Here is a 17,511-nt window from a genome sequence, read left to right on the forward strand (position 1 = left end):
TGGCAAAGCCAGCCTTACTGAATCATTATGATTCAGTGCTTCATTGAGAAGCAGCATGGCTCAGTGGAAAGAGCCCGGGTTTGGGAGTCAGAGGTCATGGGTTTGAATCCCACTCTGCCACTTGACTCTGGGCAAGTCACTTTACTTCTCTGTGCCTCAGCAGCGTGGCTCAGTGGAAAGAGCACGGGCTTTGGAGTCAGGGTTCATGAGTTCGAATCCCAGCTCTGCCACTTGTCGGCTGTGTGACTGTGGGCAAGTCACTTAACTTCTCTGGGCCTCAGTTCCCTCATCTGTAAAATGGGGATTAAGACTGTGAGCCCCACGTGGGACAACCTGATTCCCCTGTGTCTACCCCAGCGTTTAGAACAGTGCTCGGCACATAGTAAGCACTTAACAAATACCGACATTATTATTATTATTATTATTATTATCGCATCTGTAAAATGGGAATGAAGACTGTGAGCCTCACGTGGGACAACCTGATTACTCTGTATCTACCCCAGCGCTTAGAACAGTGCTCTGCACATAGTAAGCGCTTAACAAATACCAACATTATTATTGATTAGACTGTAAGCCAGTCAGTGGGCAGTGTTGTCTCTATCTGTTACCGAATTGTACATTCCAAGTGTGTAGTACAGTGTTCTGCATGCTCAATAAATACTATTGAATGAATTATGACTGTGAGCCCCATGTGGGACAAGGACTGTGTCTAACCTGATTACCTTGTATCTATCTACCCCAAGGCTTAGAACAGTTACTTGGCACATAGTAAGTGCTTAATAAATAACATTATTATTATTAGGTCTGAAATAGATTCCTGCCTCCTCCTGCTGTGTTACCTGTTGTGGGGTAACTTGGACAAACACAGCTAAAAGAAAAGGAGCTGTTAGAGTTGAGAGAGAAGGATGTAAACCTGAGTGAATACCCAACTTCTGGCTGTTTCTGCCCACCCCAGACACTCTGTTTAAAGGATTTTTTTCTCTCAAATTCCATATTTTGACTCCAGAGAAAACCTAACATTAGGTACCAACTGAGTATTAGTAGGTATATGGATAGGATCATGGCTTTCAGAACTATTCCCTTGCTCAAGGAGCTTACACTTTAGAAGAAGGAGACAGAAGACATCAACGGACCAATAAACCACGGTGAAGAGTGTGAGCATAAGGATAAACAGTTGACCTAAGGGAGTAAACAAACACATAAATACAGGGTTACTGCAGGGATGGTACAGCTGGGATGGTGGAGAGATGAATCAGGCGAGGATTTCTGGAGGAAGTGACTTTATAGGCGGGCTCTGAGAGGGGTGTAGTTTGGTGCAGAGTTAGGGAAGTGTTCCGGGCAAAAGGAAATGTGGGAGCCAGAATTTAGGGGTGAAAGTATTGCATTCAGAAGACTCCAAATCAGAGGGAGATGAATACAGAGCTAGTTCTTTCCCTAAGAGTGTTTTCTATTTAGGAAGATTGGGAAGAGGGGAGGAGCTGGCTAAACTTTCAGTCCTCCCTTAACGAGCTTTCTGCAGCAGGCTCTCATACTGAGAGATCTGTGTGCAGGGAATCAAGCCGAGTGCTCAGCGACACTGAAATGAACTGCTCGGTTTTCCATGTGGGATGGTAAAAGCTTCTTTCTGGAAAGCTGAAAGCCACTTCTCCCCCCAAATTAAAGAAACCAAGCACTGGCTGTCGTCGTCAGCTCGATCCTGGTATCCTCAACCCAGCTTGGCAAGCGCGAGAATCCCGGGCTCCTTTATAAAAGCTAAAAAAGTCCTGGACCTGAACTTGTTTACACCAAATATGAGCGGATCTAAAGTTACAGAGCCGGGGCTGGAAGAGGAGGGTCCTTGCAGCTGACGTTACACAAAACCCAGCTGCTGGATTGATGTCTCAGCTTGGGAAAGGAAAAATAGGTAGCGGAATGACCCTCCAACCTAGCTCAGTAGAATAAGTCCATTCTCATTTGGTGTTCCCATTTCTCTTAAAGGAGCAAGATCTGACGAACTGGAACTTTTTTACTTCTACCCTACCTAGCTACATGGTCCACTTTTCTTCGCCGCTCTATGTACAGATGGATTGACAGAATTTCCAAAGGATTTCTCACCCCAAAGAAGGTATGTCTCTTTCTTCTCTAGCTAAGATCGGGCACTGAGTTTTAGAGATGTGTGTTTTCAAGCCTTAAGCATTTTTGTACACACCTGCCTCATTCCTATGATTGGGAATCTGGATCTGAGAGCAGGAGGTTGGAGGAGGGAGCTACTCTTAGGGGAGAAAAAGCAGCTGATTAAACAGTTTGCAGCAGATTTTAAAAGCAAGAGAACACTGACAGTCCAGTCCTTCGCAAACTTGAGCTTAGAATTTTTCAAAGCTTGGAAGTGTTTATTGAGATGGAGAACAAAGTACAGAAGCAGAGAGACTTTTGCAACTTCAAAACTGAACAACAAACAAATCCATGTGCTGAAATTTCATCCTCCATGGAAAATGGTTCCTTATTTTCCTGCTGGTGAAGCCCTTGTTCAAATTGAGATCTGCATATCCACGCGGGCTAATTGCTGGGGAAAAATAATGCCACCTCAATTTAGTTTTAGATGCTCTCATATCCTCCTTCTCCCTAAGGGGGATTTATTTTAGACGAGGCTGTTTTCTTTATTTGTCAGTGCAGCATGACCTGAGAGAACTGACTTGCCTGGGTCATCTTTTGCTTTGGAGGCAGAAGAAAGTAGGGAAAGTGGGGAATTTGAAGTGGGCAGTGCTGATTATTTCCTGGATATTAGTGAGATTTAGACTTTGTGGGAAATGATGGGACAGCAAGAATATAGACACTGCTTTGACCCAGAGGGAAAAATCAAACCGTGGCTGGCCTGATTACTAGATATTTGCCTGTGGAATCGAAGCGGGGAGAAGTCGTAGCTGAGGTTCGGCTGGAACGGTTCAAGCCATATGTAATGAGTTGAGAAATTCAGAGCCTCATGCCGACTGTGGGTAAGCCAGCCAAGCCGAAGACACGGATGTTATGTTAGGGTCCTTGAGGGAGCATAAGGAAAGAAGTGGGCAGGCACAGTGTCCTTGGAAGACTTTAATTGTTCTAATATGAAATGGCCACCCAAGTCCACATGTACCCTATGTCAAAAAGAGACTCAGCAGACAGAAACTCCACTTCTTCCCAGAGGAGGCTAGAAGATAGGAAGTGCAATCCAGGCAGAAAAGCTGAGGAAGATGAAGATCATTCTGAGAGAAACAGCAGGGGCACACACTCATTGCTGCCTTTCTTGATTAAGCCCTCTTTTCCTCAACTCCCTCTCCCTTCTGCGTCTTCTACGCACTTGGATCTGTATCATTAGAACATTTGGTATTAGCCCCACAGCACGTATGTACATATCTAAAACTTATCTGTTTATATTAATGTCTGTCTCCCCCTCTACACTGAAAGCTCACTGTGGGCAGGGAATGTGTCTACCCATTCTGCTGTATTGTACTCTCCCAAGTGTTAGTACGGTGCTCCGCGTGCAATAAGAGCCTGATAAGTACTATTGATTGACTGATCGATGGCTGCTATCTGCTCTAGACTCCACGCGTGACCAGAAAGGGATATGACTGATTTCAGATGGATAGAGGATTCCAGAGGACTGTGGAAATCTACTGAAATCCCTTACTGGGGAGAGGAGAAGAGCTAGGATCCGTGCTTGGGGCAGAGACTGTTTAATTTGGGCAACTCTGCCCTGTATAGTTGAAAACCTGTTCAGATTTTGGCTGATTCAGGGCTTTGTCTTTGTACTTTCACAACCCTGTCGTCTCCCTTCCCACCCACTTCCTACAAATCTCCCCTCCCCAGGCTAAATACCTCGAGCGATTAAAAAGGCAGGGAAATTGGAGGAAAGCTCTTTGAAATTCTTTGTCATTGGGTTGGGGAACCTGCTGGTGGAAGCAGCATGGCCTAGTGGAAAGAACACAGACCTGGGGGTCAGAGGACTTGGGTTCTAATTCCTGTTCTGCTCTGCGCTGGATTCCCTTGGGAAAGTTACTAAATTTCTCTGTGCCTCACTTACCTTGTCTGTAAAATGGGGATTAAAGCTGTGAGCTCAATGTGAGACATGGATTGTGTCCTTAATTGTATCCCTCCCAGCCCTAAAGTGCCTGACACATAGTAAGCACTTAACAAATTACATAAAACAGACAGACACCAGGTTTCGATCTCTCGCACCACCTTCACATAGTCACACAGATCGGTGAGAAGGAGCCAGAGATGGGCGGGAGAACCGGACTTCTAGCAGTCCCTCAGTCCCGTTACTAAATCATTATTCCGGATGAGGCCTTGTGCAGGTTGAGCTTTCTTGGAGCACTTGCTTTTCCCATGCAATGAGCGCACCATGCTTTCTTTCCTTCTGTGGGGACCATTTAAGTTCTGCTATTTTCGAATGAGTCTCCTGGCTAGTATCAGATTAACACTTGGCCAGTTCTCTTCTGGGCTGACATCAGAACAGGTGCACCTTTGCTGCAGATTTTGGCCTTATGTGTCTTGTTCAGGGAAGCGGGATGGCCTAGTGGATAGAGCACGGGTCTGGGAGTCAGGAGGACTTGGGTTCTTATCCCAGCTCTGCCACTTGCCTGCTGTGACCTTGGGAAAGTCACTTCACTTCTCTGGGCCTCAATTATCTCATCTGTAAAATGGGAATTAAACCTGTGAGCCCCATATGGGACAGGGACTGTGTCCAACCTGATTAGCTTGTATCTACCCCAGCACTTAGAACAGCGCTTGACACATAATGCTTAACAAATACCGTTATTATTATTCGGTCTCTTGGGCAAAGTTGAGGGGCTTGAGGAAGAGAGGGGGCAAGTCAGCGGTTGAGTGGAGAAGGGAGAAAGGAAAGTCCTCACCCATTTTGACTTAATAATTATAATAATGTAATTGTTATGCACTTACTATGTGCCAAGCACTGTTCTAAGCACAGATTAATCAGGTTGGACTCAGGCCCTGTTCCACTTAAGGCTCACACTCTTAATCCCCAGTTATTACAGATGAGGGAACTGAGGCACAGAGGAAAGGAAGTGACTAGACTAAGGTCACAGACATGTGGCAGAGCCAGGATTAGAGCCATGACCTTCTCACTCCCAAGCCCATGCTCTATCCACTAGGCCATGCTCCTTCTTTGCAAGACCCAAAATTATGTTTCAGACAAGTGAGTGGTAGTTTATTAAAATCAGCCCTGGTATTTCAAACACCGCACTGCTAAGATGGTTCTCTGGACTCTCTCAAGCAAACTAATCGCTGCAAATGGTCAACACCTAAGAATTTTGGTACAAGACATCGGTGTTTTAGAACAAGGGAGCTGGCCCATGAGAAAGATGTGAGTTCGCTGCCTGGCTTTCTTCCTCAGGAACTGCTGAGTTTGGCGAAGAGCAAATTGAGGCAGGATTCTCTTTCCTGGAAGAATATTCCTTGGATTTGTTTTTCTCTTTTTCCCCTACACACCCACAACCTTAAAAAAAATTCAAATGTTGCCTATTTAAAATAGAAAAGTAAAATGGCTTAGTCGATAGAGCATGGGTCTGGGAGTCAGGAGCACCTGGGTTCTAATCCCAGCTCCATCTCTTGTCTTGGGAAACCCACCCAATTACTCCTAATTCTAATTGAATTTGCTTGGGTTCTACTCCTAGCTCCACCTCTTGTCTTGTCTTCACATATCATGTGTGTAAATGACGCAGAAGGGAGAGGGAGTTGAGGAAAAGGGGGGTTAATCAAGGAAAGCAGCGATGAGTGTGTGCCCCTGGTGTTTCTCTCAGAATTCCTTGCGTATATATAATTTTATATATAATTATTTCTCTCTTAAAGTGAGGCCGGAATCCAGATGCATAATCACCTAAGAATGAGTTTTTGTTTGTTGTTGTTTTTCTTTTTTTTTTAATGTTATTGTTAAGTGCTTACTATGTGCCAGGCTCTGTTCTAAGTGCTGGAGTCGATACAAGCCAAGGATAAGTTGTATCCTTAAGATACATCTGTGTTCTATATTGACTGCAGAGGTGGAAACTGACACATTTGGTCCAGGTGTAGTGGTTTGGTTTGGATCTGCAGTAGGATTTGGAAGTAGCATGGGGAGGGAGAAAAAGAGAGAGGAGAGAGAGAAAGTGAGCAAGAATATCAGTGTTGCCGTTCTTGAGTAAAACCAATAGCCCACTTTTCCTGGATGTTATCTCTGCTGGGTGCATTAGATACTTGCTGCACCTAGACCAGCCAGGAGGTCAAGGGTTCTAATCCCAGCTCTGTCACTTGTCTATTGTGTGACCTTGGGCACATCCCTGCACTGCTGTGGGCCTCAAACCTCATCTGTAAAATGGGGATTGAGATTGTGATCTCCGCGTGGGGCAAAGGCTGTGTCCAAACCATTCTGCTTGTATACAACCTGGTGACTAGTATAGTGCCTGGCACATAGTAAGCACTTAACAAATATCATTATATCTGGAAGAACTGTGGAAGTAGCGCGGTCTCATGGAAAGAACATGGGCCACAGAGGGCCTGACTTCTAATCCCAGCTCCACCACTGGTCTGCTCTGTGCCCTTGGGCAAGTCACTTCACTTCCTCCGTGCCTCAGTTACCTTATCTATAAAATAAGTTTCCCTCAAACTTGGATTGTGTCCAGCCTGATTATCTTATATCTGCAAGATACAGAGCTTAGTACAGTGCCTGACATAGAGTAAGCTCTTAACAAATACTATAAAAAGCACTCGCCTCCTTGCCAATGACCCTGATGCTAAGGAATGACCCATCTAACATCCTGAACTACCCCCTCCATAATGTTCCTTCCAATAACTCACTGTCCATGAATGTATCGCATCCCCTCTTGGACTTGCTGATATTTACAACCTGCTCAACTTCCTGGGGGAACAAATTCCATACACCTATCTCCCTCTTTGGGGAGAGGGGAATGTACTTTGTTTGTTGTGAGGTTGTTTCCAAAGACAGTAACCAAAACACGGAAGTGGGTGGGAGGTTGAGGGAGCAGAGTGGAATGCAGTCCTGCCTGGTAGCGTGGTTTCCCCGCACTGCTGGAACGCACAAGGCAAAGAGCTCTATTCATTAATTCATTCAGTAGTATTTATTGAGCGCTTACTATGTGCAGAGTATGGTACTAAGCGCTTGGAATGGACAATTCAGCAGCAGGTAGAGACAATCCCTGCCCAATAATGGGCTCACAGTCTAAACGGGGGAGCCAGACAGCAAAGCAAAACAGAACAAAACAAAACATCATCGAAATAAATAGAATCATAGAGATATACACATCATTAAAATAAATAGGGTAATAAGATATACAACTATGCACAGGACTGAAGGGAGGGGACAGGGGAAGAGCAGAGGGCAGGAGAAGGGGGAATGGGGAGGGGAGGAGGAGCAGAGGGAAAGGGGGGCTCAGTCTGGGAAGGCCTCCTGGAGGAAGTGAGCCCTCAAATACTATTCATTCATTCATTCAATCGTATTTATTGAGCACTTACTGTGTGCGGAGCACCGTACTAAGTGCTTGATAATAATAATTGTGGTATTTGTTAAGCACTTACTGTGTGCCAGGCACTGTCCTAAGCACTGAGGTAGATACAAGCAAATCGGGTTGGACAGTCCCTGTCCCATGTGGAGCTCACAGTCTCAATCCCCATTTTCCAGATGAGGCAACTGAGGCACAGAGAAGTGAAGGGACTTGCCCAGGGTCCCACAGCAGACAAGTGGCAGAGCCGGGATTAGAACCCATGACCTTTTGACTCCCCATCCTGTGGTCTATCCACTACGCCATGCTGCTTTTTGGGGGCAAGTCAGAGACCCCTCAGAGATGCACAGCGCTCAAGACTTGGGGGCTACTCCCCACTCCTCTAGTCTGTAAATTCTCTGTCGACGGGGAACGTGACTACTCACTCTGTTACAGTGTACTCTCCCAAATGCTTAGTACAGTGCTCTGCACCTTGTGAGCGCTTAGTAAATACCACTGATTGATTGTACCCTAATGGTGTTACTTCAGGTCATTGAGATCCTTGTTTGACTTGATTATGCACATCTCTATGCACATTTTGAATCATTTGCAGAAACCTTCCAGTCATGGAGATTCAGTAGAAATAGGTAGACCCTTTTTGGTAGAATCGAGGAGATGATTTAGGGAAACAAGACCAAAACACACCCAATGTTCTATGTGTGTGCATGTGGAGGAAACCCAACACAATATTCACAGCTCATAGTTTCTTCTCCCTAAAACCATATTCAGTGACTATAATTACATTGGGAAAAATGCCTCCTGGACAATATGCACCTCGTAAAATGGGGCCTTGAAATATAAAGGTCAGCCTGTTGGAAAACAAACCCATATTTTTTTTTAATGGTATCTGTTAAGTGTGGTGCCAGACACCGTACTAAGCACTGGAGTAGATTCAAGCAAATCAGTTTGGGCTCAGTCCATGTCCCACATGGAGCTCACAGACTTAATCCCCATTTTACAGATGAGGTAACTGAGGCCCAGGGAAGTTAAGCATCCAGAGTCACACAGCAGACAAGAGGTGGAGCTGGGATTAGAACCTAGGTGCTCCTGACTCCCAATCCCATGCTGTATACTCTATTTTAGTGGGCAACATTTGAATTTTTTTAAGGTTATGGGTGTGCAGGGAAAAAAAAGAAAAACAAAAATTCTATCAGCATATTCAGAGTATAAGAAGGGCAGAAAAAATGTGTGTGTGTGTGTGTGTGTGTGTAAACACGTGCATAAAAAAGACATAGCCAACATTCGGAGTGTCTTCATTCCTCCCAGTTAAATCGTTCAGTGAAGTAAATAGCAAGATTTCTTGACTACTTGCCTCAGGATGCTAGCTCACACATTTTCTATCTTTAGATTTTTGTTGCCTGGCAGGCATCAGAAATATGTGGCAGAAACTTGTAGGCTGTTTTGCTAATTTATGAGGTTCTGCTGTCTTGCTGTAGTGGAGTGGAGTGGGTAAGTTTGGGATACTATTACCTGTTTCCAGAAGTCCTTTGGGTTTTGTGACTGTCTCAGTCTTTCTCCTAAGCAGATTGTCATCCCTTGCTCTTTGGTTTCCAGTTGACCTCCTCTGAAAGTCAGATCAGAATGAATCTCCAGACAACCAGGGAGTCAGGGAGCAGATCTCTGGTTGTGTTCAATGTTATGTTTTCTTTTCGTAGCCGGAAGCCAAGCTGAGAGAGACTGGCTGAACCAAAGACTTCTGAAGGGGGGTAAAAAAGGCCACAACACATCTTCCCTGAAAGCCCACCGATGGCCATGGACCTACGTGACCAACTGGAGAGCTTGGAGACAACCTGGAGTCGGGAGAGGAAAGAATTACTGGACCGCTTTGACAGCGAGAGGGAAGAGTGGGAAAGTCAGTGGAAAGTCATGCAGAAGAAAATAGAAGAGGTGCCACTCTGCTTATTCTGAATTCTGTTCCCTTTCCCACAAACATCTAAGTTGGGTTAACAGGAGAACATCTGGAATTTAGCATTGAGACAATGAATGAGTTGAAATCAGGAGGCTGAGGGGGACTGAATTTATTTCATAGTTCTGAATGCACATTAAGAGCTTAAATGTCTGGCTGAAGCATGGGTCTTAAGGTTAAATTTACCATTTTAATACTGGTGCCTTCCACATTGACTCGAAATACTAGATGTAAGCCAAAGTGAGTATTTATACTTAAGATTTTGATTTAACAAGGCTAATGAAGTAAACTCATGATCTGCCTGAGTAGAACAAACATTTATTAACAAATTACATGGGGGCCATTAAACTGTGTTGTTCTTTCCTGAAGAGAACATATGGACTCTGTTCTTTGCAGCAGATGCTCTCCACTGGAGGAAGTTGGTTCAGAAAAATCCAGAGGAAACATTGATTTGGGGCATGAGACTTATTCTGGAAAATCTGAGAAAAGGACTTTGGAAGATGGGAAATGGCATAACCCCAATAACAACTTATTGACTATTCCACTGGTCCCAGATCATATCCTTCCAGTGACCTCTGGTGTGGTATTTATAATACCGTGAATTTATAGAGTGTTTTTATTTTTCCAAAGCGCTGTCATGCCAATTATCTCGTTTTATCCTCACAACATCTCTGTTAGGAAGGTATAGAGAGGCAGGAAACTGAGGCATGGAGAGGTGGGCTAGCCTGTCACCCAGAGGATCAGTCATAGAGCTGAGAGCGGAACCCAAGGCTCCTGACTCCCCGCTCCATCCTCTTTTTATCTGCTGCCTTCAGATAGTTCAGTAGCTGACCCTGCAAAGAGGTTGACCACGGTGCGCTTGTAGACTCGTCAATATCGGATTATCTTTTCAGCTGTACCAGGAAGTCAAGATCAGGAGAGAAAACCACATGAATGAGCAGAAGGGCATCAAGGGAAACAGGGTGCTGCAAATTTCTCTTCCTCCCTCCGATTCTGGAATCCGTGCCTCGACGGAACCGAAACCCAAGCTCGGTCAGGCCAGCGACGGGAGGAAGGAAGGTTTTCCCCTGCAGGAAGGAACCCCTCTCACCCGCAAGAAACAACAGGACGGGTTTATGGACAAACCAGGTGACAAAGGCCGACGGGATTGTGTGGCCTGGGCTGCCTTGAAGACTTCTGAGATGGATCCCCAGAGCAGCACCGGAGCCCTCAACATAGTAAGTAAACGGGGACAAGAAGGGAAGCATTTTCCAAAGAATTGTGTACATTTCTTAGTACAGTGCTCTGTACTAAGTAATAGTGTAAATATTACTGAATGAATTTCCCAGTGCTAACATGCCCCTGCCTCTCTGTCAAGGCTCTTGAGGAACTCGCCAGAGTGAGTGAGGACTTATGCAGCTTTCAAGAGGAAATTCGAAAGAAGTCGAGCCACAGCTGGTAAGTTTAGCCCATTTGTGATTTTCTCAGCATGGAGAATCACCAGAGGATCACTGATTCATGTACAGGAGTAGTGTGGCCTAGTGGATAGAGCGCAGGTCTGGGAGTCAGAAGGACCTGGTTTCTAACCCCATTTGTCTTCTGTGTGACCTTGGTCTAGTCACTTCTCTTCCTCTGTGCCTCAGTCCCCTCATCTGTATGATGGGAATTAAGACTATGAGCCCCATGTGGGACAGGGACTGTGTCCAACCTGATTAGCTTGTATCTCCCCCAGCGCTTAGTACAGTGCCTGGTATGTAGTAAGCACTTAAATACCATTAAATATATATATATATATGAAAAGGAGAGGTCTCTGGATCAAAGCTGAGTACTCTTGATGACTCAGTGGTTTCCACCAGGGAGGGGAAAGAGCTGGATTTCTTGGGCCTGCCAAGAGGAAGATGAGCAATGGGAAGATGAAGAGGAACTGGGGAAGACAAGAGAACACAATCCAGCACAACTGAGAGAGAACAGGGGCCATTGAAGGAAAGACAGTAATAGGAGAGGGGCAGGAGCAGGGGTGGGATAAAGGCAAGGGTGGAGACCTTCGGAACAAGCGAGTATTTCTCTTTTTGCTGTTATCTAAGGAATTCACTTAGAAGCTGGTACAAATGTTAGGTTTATTCCTTCAAGTCAGTTACGGTGTTCGACTGTGAGACGAAAGGTTGATGGTGCATGACCGTTTGGGCAGAGTAAACTGCTTTGTTTCCCCCATAATCCTGTAAACTCCTCAAGTATCATCATTATTATTATGCACTTACTATGTGTCAAACAGCGTTCTAAGCGCTGGCGTAGATACAACTAAAGTAGCACACAGTTCCTGTCCAACATGGGACTCCCAGCCTATGGGGACTAGTAGTATTCAAAATACTAATAGTAATGGTACTGATGGTATTTATTGAGTGCCTCCTGAATGCGGTGCACTAAGAGAAACACCGGGGAAAGTGCAGCAGAAGCGAAAGACAGGAGTGCAGGGGCCAGAACTTCTATTTCTGCCATGCTATCTCAAATGCCTTGTTCAAGGCTTTGCATTCAGTAGGAGCTCAGTACATACTGGTGATGAGGCATGATGTCTCTTGAAATCTGTGGGTAGTGAATCTGAAGAAGTACCACAGAGTAAGATCTGGATTTTAATAACGCTATTCCTTTCCTAATGTCTTTAAATATCCTCATTAGGGTAAAAGATGATCCCCCTTTCCTAATGTAACATTGAATGATCTTTCTGCGGTCTGTACACCCTTTATTTTGGCCATAAAAGCACTTGGAATTTAGCTAATCTAAGCTCTTCCAAACATGCTATTCAGGCATTATCATAAAACTTTGTCAGCTATTCTTTCAGGGTGGGCTGCTGATGAATACTGGAAATTTTTCAGAATCATACGTTTCTTCTAGAACATGAGGTTCTGTTAAAAAGATGTCTAATGACTGAAGCACTGACAATAGAGACAGACACATAAAACCAGATTTGAGTTCACAGCCACAGCCGGATCATCAGCGTGGCACTGAAATTGATAAAAAAAACATCCTGGGTAGGCTCTGGGCAGCAATTGAATTCCCATTATCTAAACAACTGAACAAGTTCCTATTCAGGTCCATCTCAGGTTGCTGGGTGGAGACTATTTTGGAGAAGACTGCCAAATAACCCCCTCTCTTGAGTCCTCATACTCACCCAGATTCAGTCCCTGCATCCCGGTAGGTCTTGTGATTGTCCCGTTCCCCCTCCCCGAGCCTGGATTAGGAAAATGGAATGTGTGGGGATAAGGCCAGAGAGCAGCCAGGTGGTGATGATGGCAAGTGCTTACTATGTTCTAAGCACTGTACTAAGTGCTGTGGTAGACACAACACATTTGGATGGACAGAATCCCTGGCCCACAGCGGCTTACAGCTTGGTCTTAATAATGTTGGTATTTGTTAAGTGCTTACTATTACTGTGTACAGAGCACTGTTCTAAACGCTGGGGTAGATACAGAGTAATCAGGTTGTCCCACATGAGGCTCACAGTCTTCATCCCCATTTTACAAATGAGGTAACTGAGGCACAGAGAAGTTAAGTGATTTGCCCACAGTCACACAGCTGACAAGTGGCAGAGCCGTGTTTCAAACCCGTGACCTCTGACTCCCAAGCCTGGGCTTTTTCCACTGAGCCACACTGCTTCTAATCCCGGCTCTGCCACTTGTCTGCTGTGTGATCTTGGGCAAGTCACTTCACTTCTCTGTGACCCAGATACATCATCCATAAAATGGGGATTAATAATAATAATGTTGGTATTTGTTAAGCGCTTACTATGTGCTGAGCACTAAGCGCTGGGGTAGATGCAAGGGAATCAGATTGTCCCACGTGGGGCTCACTGTCTTAATCCCCATTTTACAGTTGAGGTAACTGAGGGACCGAGAAGTTGAGTGACTTGCCCAAAGTCACACAGCTGACAGGTGGCGGAGACGGGATTAGAACCCATGGCCTCTGACTCCTAAACCCATGCTCTTTCCACTGATCCACCCTGCTTCTCAAGATTAAGATCAAGATTAAGACTGTGAGCGCCACGTAGGACACGGACTGTGTCCAACATGATTACCTTGTACTACCCCAGCACTTAGTACAGTGCCTGACACATAGTAAACTCAACAACTACCATTTAAAAAAAAGATCTTCCAAACTTCAGTGGGGGTGGGGGGAGGAAGTGGTCTGAAAATCAGAATGTTTCTTCTAAGGAAGACTGAAGAGACAAGATTCACTTTGGAGTCTCTGCCTGGGGAAAGGCAGCCAGAGGCTGGGCCTGCAGGGAACAATCTGTCTCAGAGAAAGAACATTACGATTTATGGGGTCCCCCCGTGATAAACCAAGAGCGTTAAAATAAATGAACTTATAGCAATAGCGTAAGGACCCTCGCTAAGCTAGATGTGCATGTCATTTACTACTCTTTGTTACCGATTTTTCCCTTATAAGACCCCCTTACTTGGGGCCTAGGCACTCGCTTGGCACCGCTGACATACTTGTCCTGAAGAATGTACGCACGTAGACGTTCAAGGAGGATTTAATCCTGGGCTGGGAGGCTCCTCTTGACTCCCTCTTGGCATCAGCCTGTCGCTTAAGCCGCCCCATCTTTAGGAGGTATTTTTCCATAAGGCTTTCGCCCCCTGACTATCGCCCTGTGTCCTTTCTACGCAGGATGATGCCAACCCCCAGGCCGGCGGCAGGAACCGCTACCAGGCCTCAGGGGAATCCTGAAGCCAGCGTCGACCCTCAGACGTCACTGATCTGCCCGAATGCCGAAAACTGGAAACAGAGCGTGGAGCCAGCTTACGCCTACTTGCCCTGTGCCACCCCGCATCAGGTGGAAGGTGGATTAGGTACCCTTCCTGGGCAAGAACACCACCCTCCGCCAGCACCCCCTCCGAGGAGCACATCCCGAAACCTGGTTGGGATCCACTCTGAAGGCCTCCGGACCGCCGGAGGCCCAAAGAGAAACGCGGGTGGCGGCAACTACAGCGAGACCCAGGAGGCCTGGAGTGGACAGAAGGGCCATAATCGTTTTCTGGCTACACAGCAAGAATCCTGTCTAAATAAAGGGGACATTTGGAAAGATGCTACTCACCCCCTTCCCTTGCCTGTAGCAAAAATAGCCGGCCACGCCGAGTGCAGCGATGGCGTCGGGGCTAGCCTAGGGCCACATGGCGTTCACAGGTTTGGGGAAGACGTAAACTCTGGATTGCCGTCCCCTAGGTCGTGTCAGGAAAGCTGCTCAGATGCGAAACTGTCATCCTCTGAACAGGTGATCCTGGGTCCTCACACTCCATCCAGTTGGGGCAGGCGCTTCGGAGACTCCTTGAGCCCCCCTGGGCCCCTGGGTGACGCTGTCGGCTCCGACTGCCATTTCGAGAAGCCCTCACGCAACGAAAAGTTGGCCGAGAAGACAGACGAGTTCAACAGGACCGTGTTTCGGACAGACAAGTGCTCCAGTTCCGGGCGGCAGGCTCAGAGGTTCATGAAGTCGCCCGGAGATGCCACGCCTGGCGGCACATCCGAGGTCTGGACCGTTGACAGAGAGGAAGCGGATCCCGGCTGTGGAAGTTCCAGTCTGGGCCCCGTGGAGAACGGACCCCATCAGCCCCTCAAATCCCCTCCCCCATCGGGGGCCGCAGAGCGAGGCCAGGAGCGACCGGGAGTCGGCGGCCCCCGGCCGAGGCCTCCGGGGAGCGACTGGAGGCCGAGCGATCTGTGCGACCGCCCGCGATCTGCCGACCCCAGATCTAACTACGGCGTCGTGGAAAAGCTGCTGAAAAGCTACGAGTCGTCGGTGGGCGCTGCCTGGTGCCAGGCTCCGGGCTGCCCGGAGAAGTGGGCGAGGCCTGACCCTGGATCACCGTGGGGCATTGTGGGCGCACGGAGCCAGGTTCTAGAAAGGCCTCAACGACAACCTGGAAGGGGAGAGGACCTGCGGAAGGATCCTGTCAAGCATGCTGGGCTGCTCGCCAAGCAAGGGCTAGACAGGAAAAAGCCACCAGAGGTAAGAGGGGAAAGCTGTTTGTGATGCATGTGATGCACAGGTAGCCATTGGGAAGAAAACAACTCCATCCCCCCTCCTGATGATGATGATGATGACGATACTAAACGCTTGCTATGCGTCACGCACTGTTCTAAGCACTGGAGTAGTTACAAGCTAATCAGGTTGGACCCAATCTCTGTCCCATTTGGGGCTCACGGCCTTAATCCCCATTTTACAGATGAGGGAAGTGAGGCACAGAGAAGTGAAGTGACTTGCCCAAGGTCACACTCAAGGCAAGCGGCAGAGACGAGTTTAGAACCCATATCCTTTTGACTCCCAGGCCCATACTCTATCCACCAGGCCACGCTGCTTCCCTTCTCTGTTCTGACAGAGACTTGTGGGCCCGCCTGTCCAGGGCTCAGATATTCTCAGCAAATGGGAGACTTTTTGAGTTTGAATTTGCTTGGGAAAATGCAAACGTAAGGAAAAAAATGCCCATTTTCTTTAAATGGGCTTCGGGAACTTCTCAGAGACCAACTAAGTGGTGTATTTTGGCAGCTCAGCGCCACTGATTATAGGATATTTGAGGGCTTAAAAGTTCATAGGAGACATGTGCTAGTTAGTTTATTGGATTTATAGCATTCTCTAACTCTGCAGACTCAAGGGGAGCAAATCCAGAAGAAAAGATTTGAGAACGAGCTCACTGTATTGGACCGGGAAATGTTTCCCCATGCCCATCCTCAACTTGGCTTTCTTGTTTAGTTAAGAGAAGTGTTGTCCAGACCTGTTTGCTATACAGTGGGAACTCCTTTCATGGCAATAGAGAGCCAAGGGAAGCTCGATTATCCTGTCTGTCCTTCTGCCGTGACCCTGACTGGCAGAATATGATGTTTCTTGCAAGCTGGGAAAATCGTCGGTGGACTGACGTAATTCACTTTGTTTTCAAGAGAGATTCCCTTTCCCCCTTCAGATTACTTACTCTTTCCGTTAGGCCACAAGTTCAGAAATAATGCATTTGTCTTGGGGATGAGATAGATTGTGATAGATTTTTATGTGTTTCCCCAACTGTAATCAGACGGGGACTGGGTCTGATCTGATAGCCTTGTTTCGCTCCACCACTTAGCCCGGAATAAGGAAGCAGCATGGCCTAGGGGATAAAGGATGGGCTTAGAAGCCAATGGACCCGGGTTCTAATCCCAGCTCTGCCATTTCCCTGTTGTGACCTTGGGTAAGTCGCTCAACTTCTCTGTGCCTCAGTTTCCTCAACAGCAAAATGGGGATTCAGTACCTCTTTTTCCTCCTGCTTAGACTGTGAGTCCCATGTAGGACAGGGACTTGATCTGGCTTGATTAATTTGCATCTGCCCCAGCACTTAGAACAAATGCTTGACACAAAATTAGTGCTTAACGAATACCATAAAAAATATGTGCTGAATAAATGCCGTAGTTATTATTGTTATTTTGAGTGTTCACTTGATAATTTTCAGGAGGTCAGGAAGAGTCCTTACAATGAGGATGCTCATAACATATGGGTTTCATTCCCCACCAATCTTGTGTGAAGGAAAACTCGCAGTATACTGCTTGCACCTTGACCAGAAGTGTGTTCATGTGCACAACCATTTCTTTCCACACTGGACTACATTCTTTAATTGCCTACAGGCTTGCACCCACAACAGCTACTAAAAAGGAAAGCAGGATGGTCTAGCGGATAAAGCACGGGCCTGGGTATCAAAAGGACCAGGTTTCTAATTGTAGTTCCGCCACTTCTCTGTGCCTCAGTTACCTCCTCTGTAAAATGGGGATTAAGACTGTGAGCCCCATGCGGGACATGGTCTGTTTCCAACCTCTATTAGCGAATCGTATTTATTGAGCACTTACTATGTGCAAAGCACTGCACTAAGCACTTGGGAAAATATAATTCAGCAGAATTAGCAGATATGTTCCCTGCTCATAATGAGCTTACAGTCTAGAGAGGGAAGACAGACCTTAATATGAATAAGAAAGTAATTTATAGGATCTAATTTAAAATTTTTTACAGAAGTGCCAGATGTCCCATTCACCAACAACAGTCTGAATTTAATGATGTTTCCGGGCAGTTATTCGGCTCCTCAGTGGTTAATGATAATAATGTTGGTATTTATT

General features: G+C 46.4%; 2 protein-coding genes across 3 annotated transcripts in view; both read left to right on the forward strand.

Moving 5' to 3' along the window:
* Positions 1-9,211, forward strand: part of SOGA3 (SOGA family member 3) — a 67,964-nt gene extending 58,753 nt beyond the window's left edge. For both annotated transcript variants that reach the window (XM_029057977.2, XM_029057978.2), the window contains exons 7-8: positions 1,978-2,104; positions 9,161-9,211. The gene's annotated coding sequence lies outside the window, so the exon portion shown is untranslated. The remainder of the gene's footprint in view (positions 1-1,977; positions 2,105-9,160) is intronic.
* A 40-nt stretch (positions 9,212-9,251) lies between these two features.
* On the forward strand, positions 9,252-17,052 carry KIAA0408 (KIAA0408 ortholog). Its single transcript, XM_029083474.1, has 5 exons — positions 9,252-9,392; positions 10,305-10,628; positions 10,769-10,848; positions 14,053-15,391; positions 17,029-17,052. Exons 1-5 carry the CDS (start codon positions 9,252-9,254, stop codon positions 17,050-17,052), a joined length of 1,908 nt encoding a protein of 635 aa, XP_028939307.1.
* Positions 17,053-17,511: the final 459 nt, after the last annotated feature.

Source organism: Ornithorhynchus anatinus, chromosome 2, assembly GCF_004115215.2.
Source record: "Ornithorhynchus anatinus isolate Pmale09 chromosome 2, mOrnAna1.pri.v4, whole genome shotgun sequence".
Classification (NCBI taxonomy): Eukaryota; Metazoa; Chordata; class Mammalia; order Monotremata; family Ornithorhynchidae; genus Ornithorhynchus; species Ornithorhynchus anatinus.

Excerpts from the sequence above, each read along its gene's own strand:
- KIAA0408 (XM_029083474.1), top strand. The coding sequence starts at position 9,252 with ATGGCCATGGACCTACGTGACCAACTGGAGAGCTTGGAGACAACCTGG. Across the intron at positions 10,629-10,768 it reads GCACCGGAGCCCTCAACATA|GCTCTTGAGGAACTCGCCAG; the intron begins GTAAGTAAACGG and ends CTCTCTGTCAAG. Across the intron at positions 10,849-14,052 it reads AAGAAGTCGAGCCACAGCTG|GATGATGCCAACCCCCAGGC; the intron begins GTAAGTTTAGCC and ends CTTTCTACGCAG.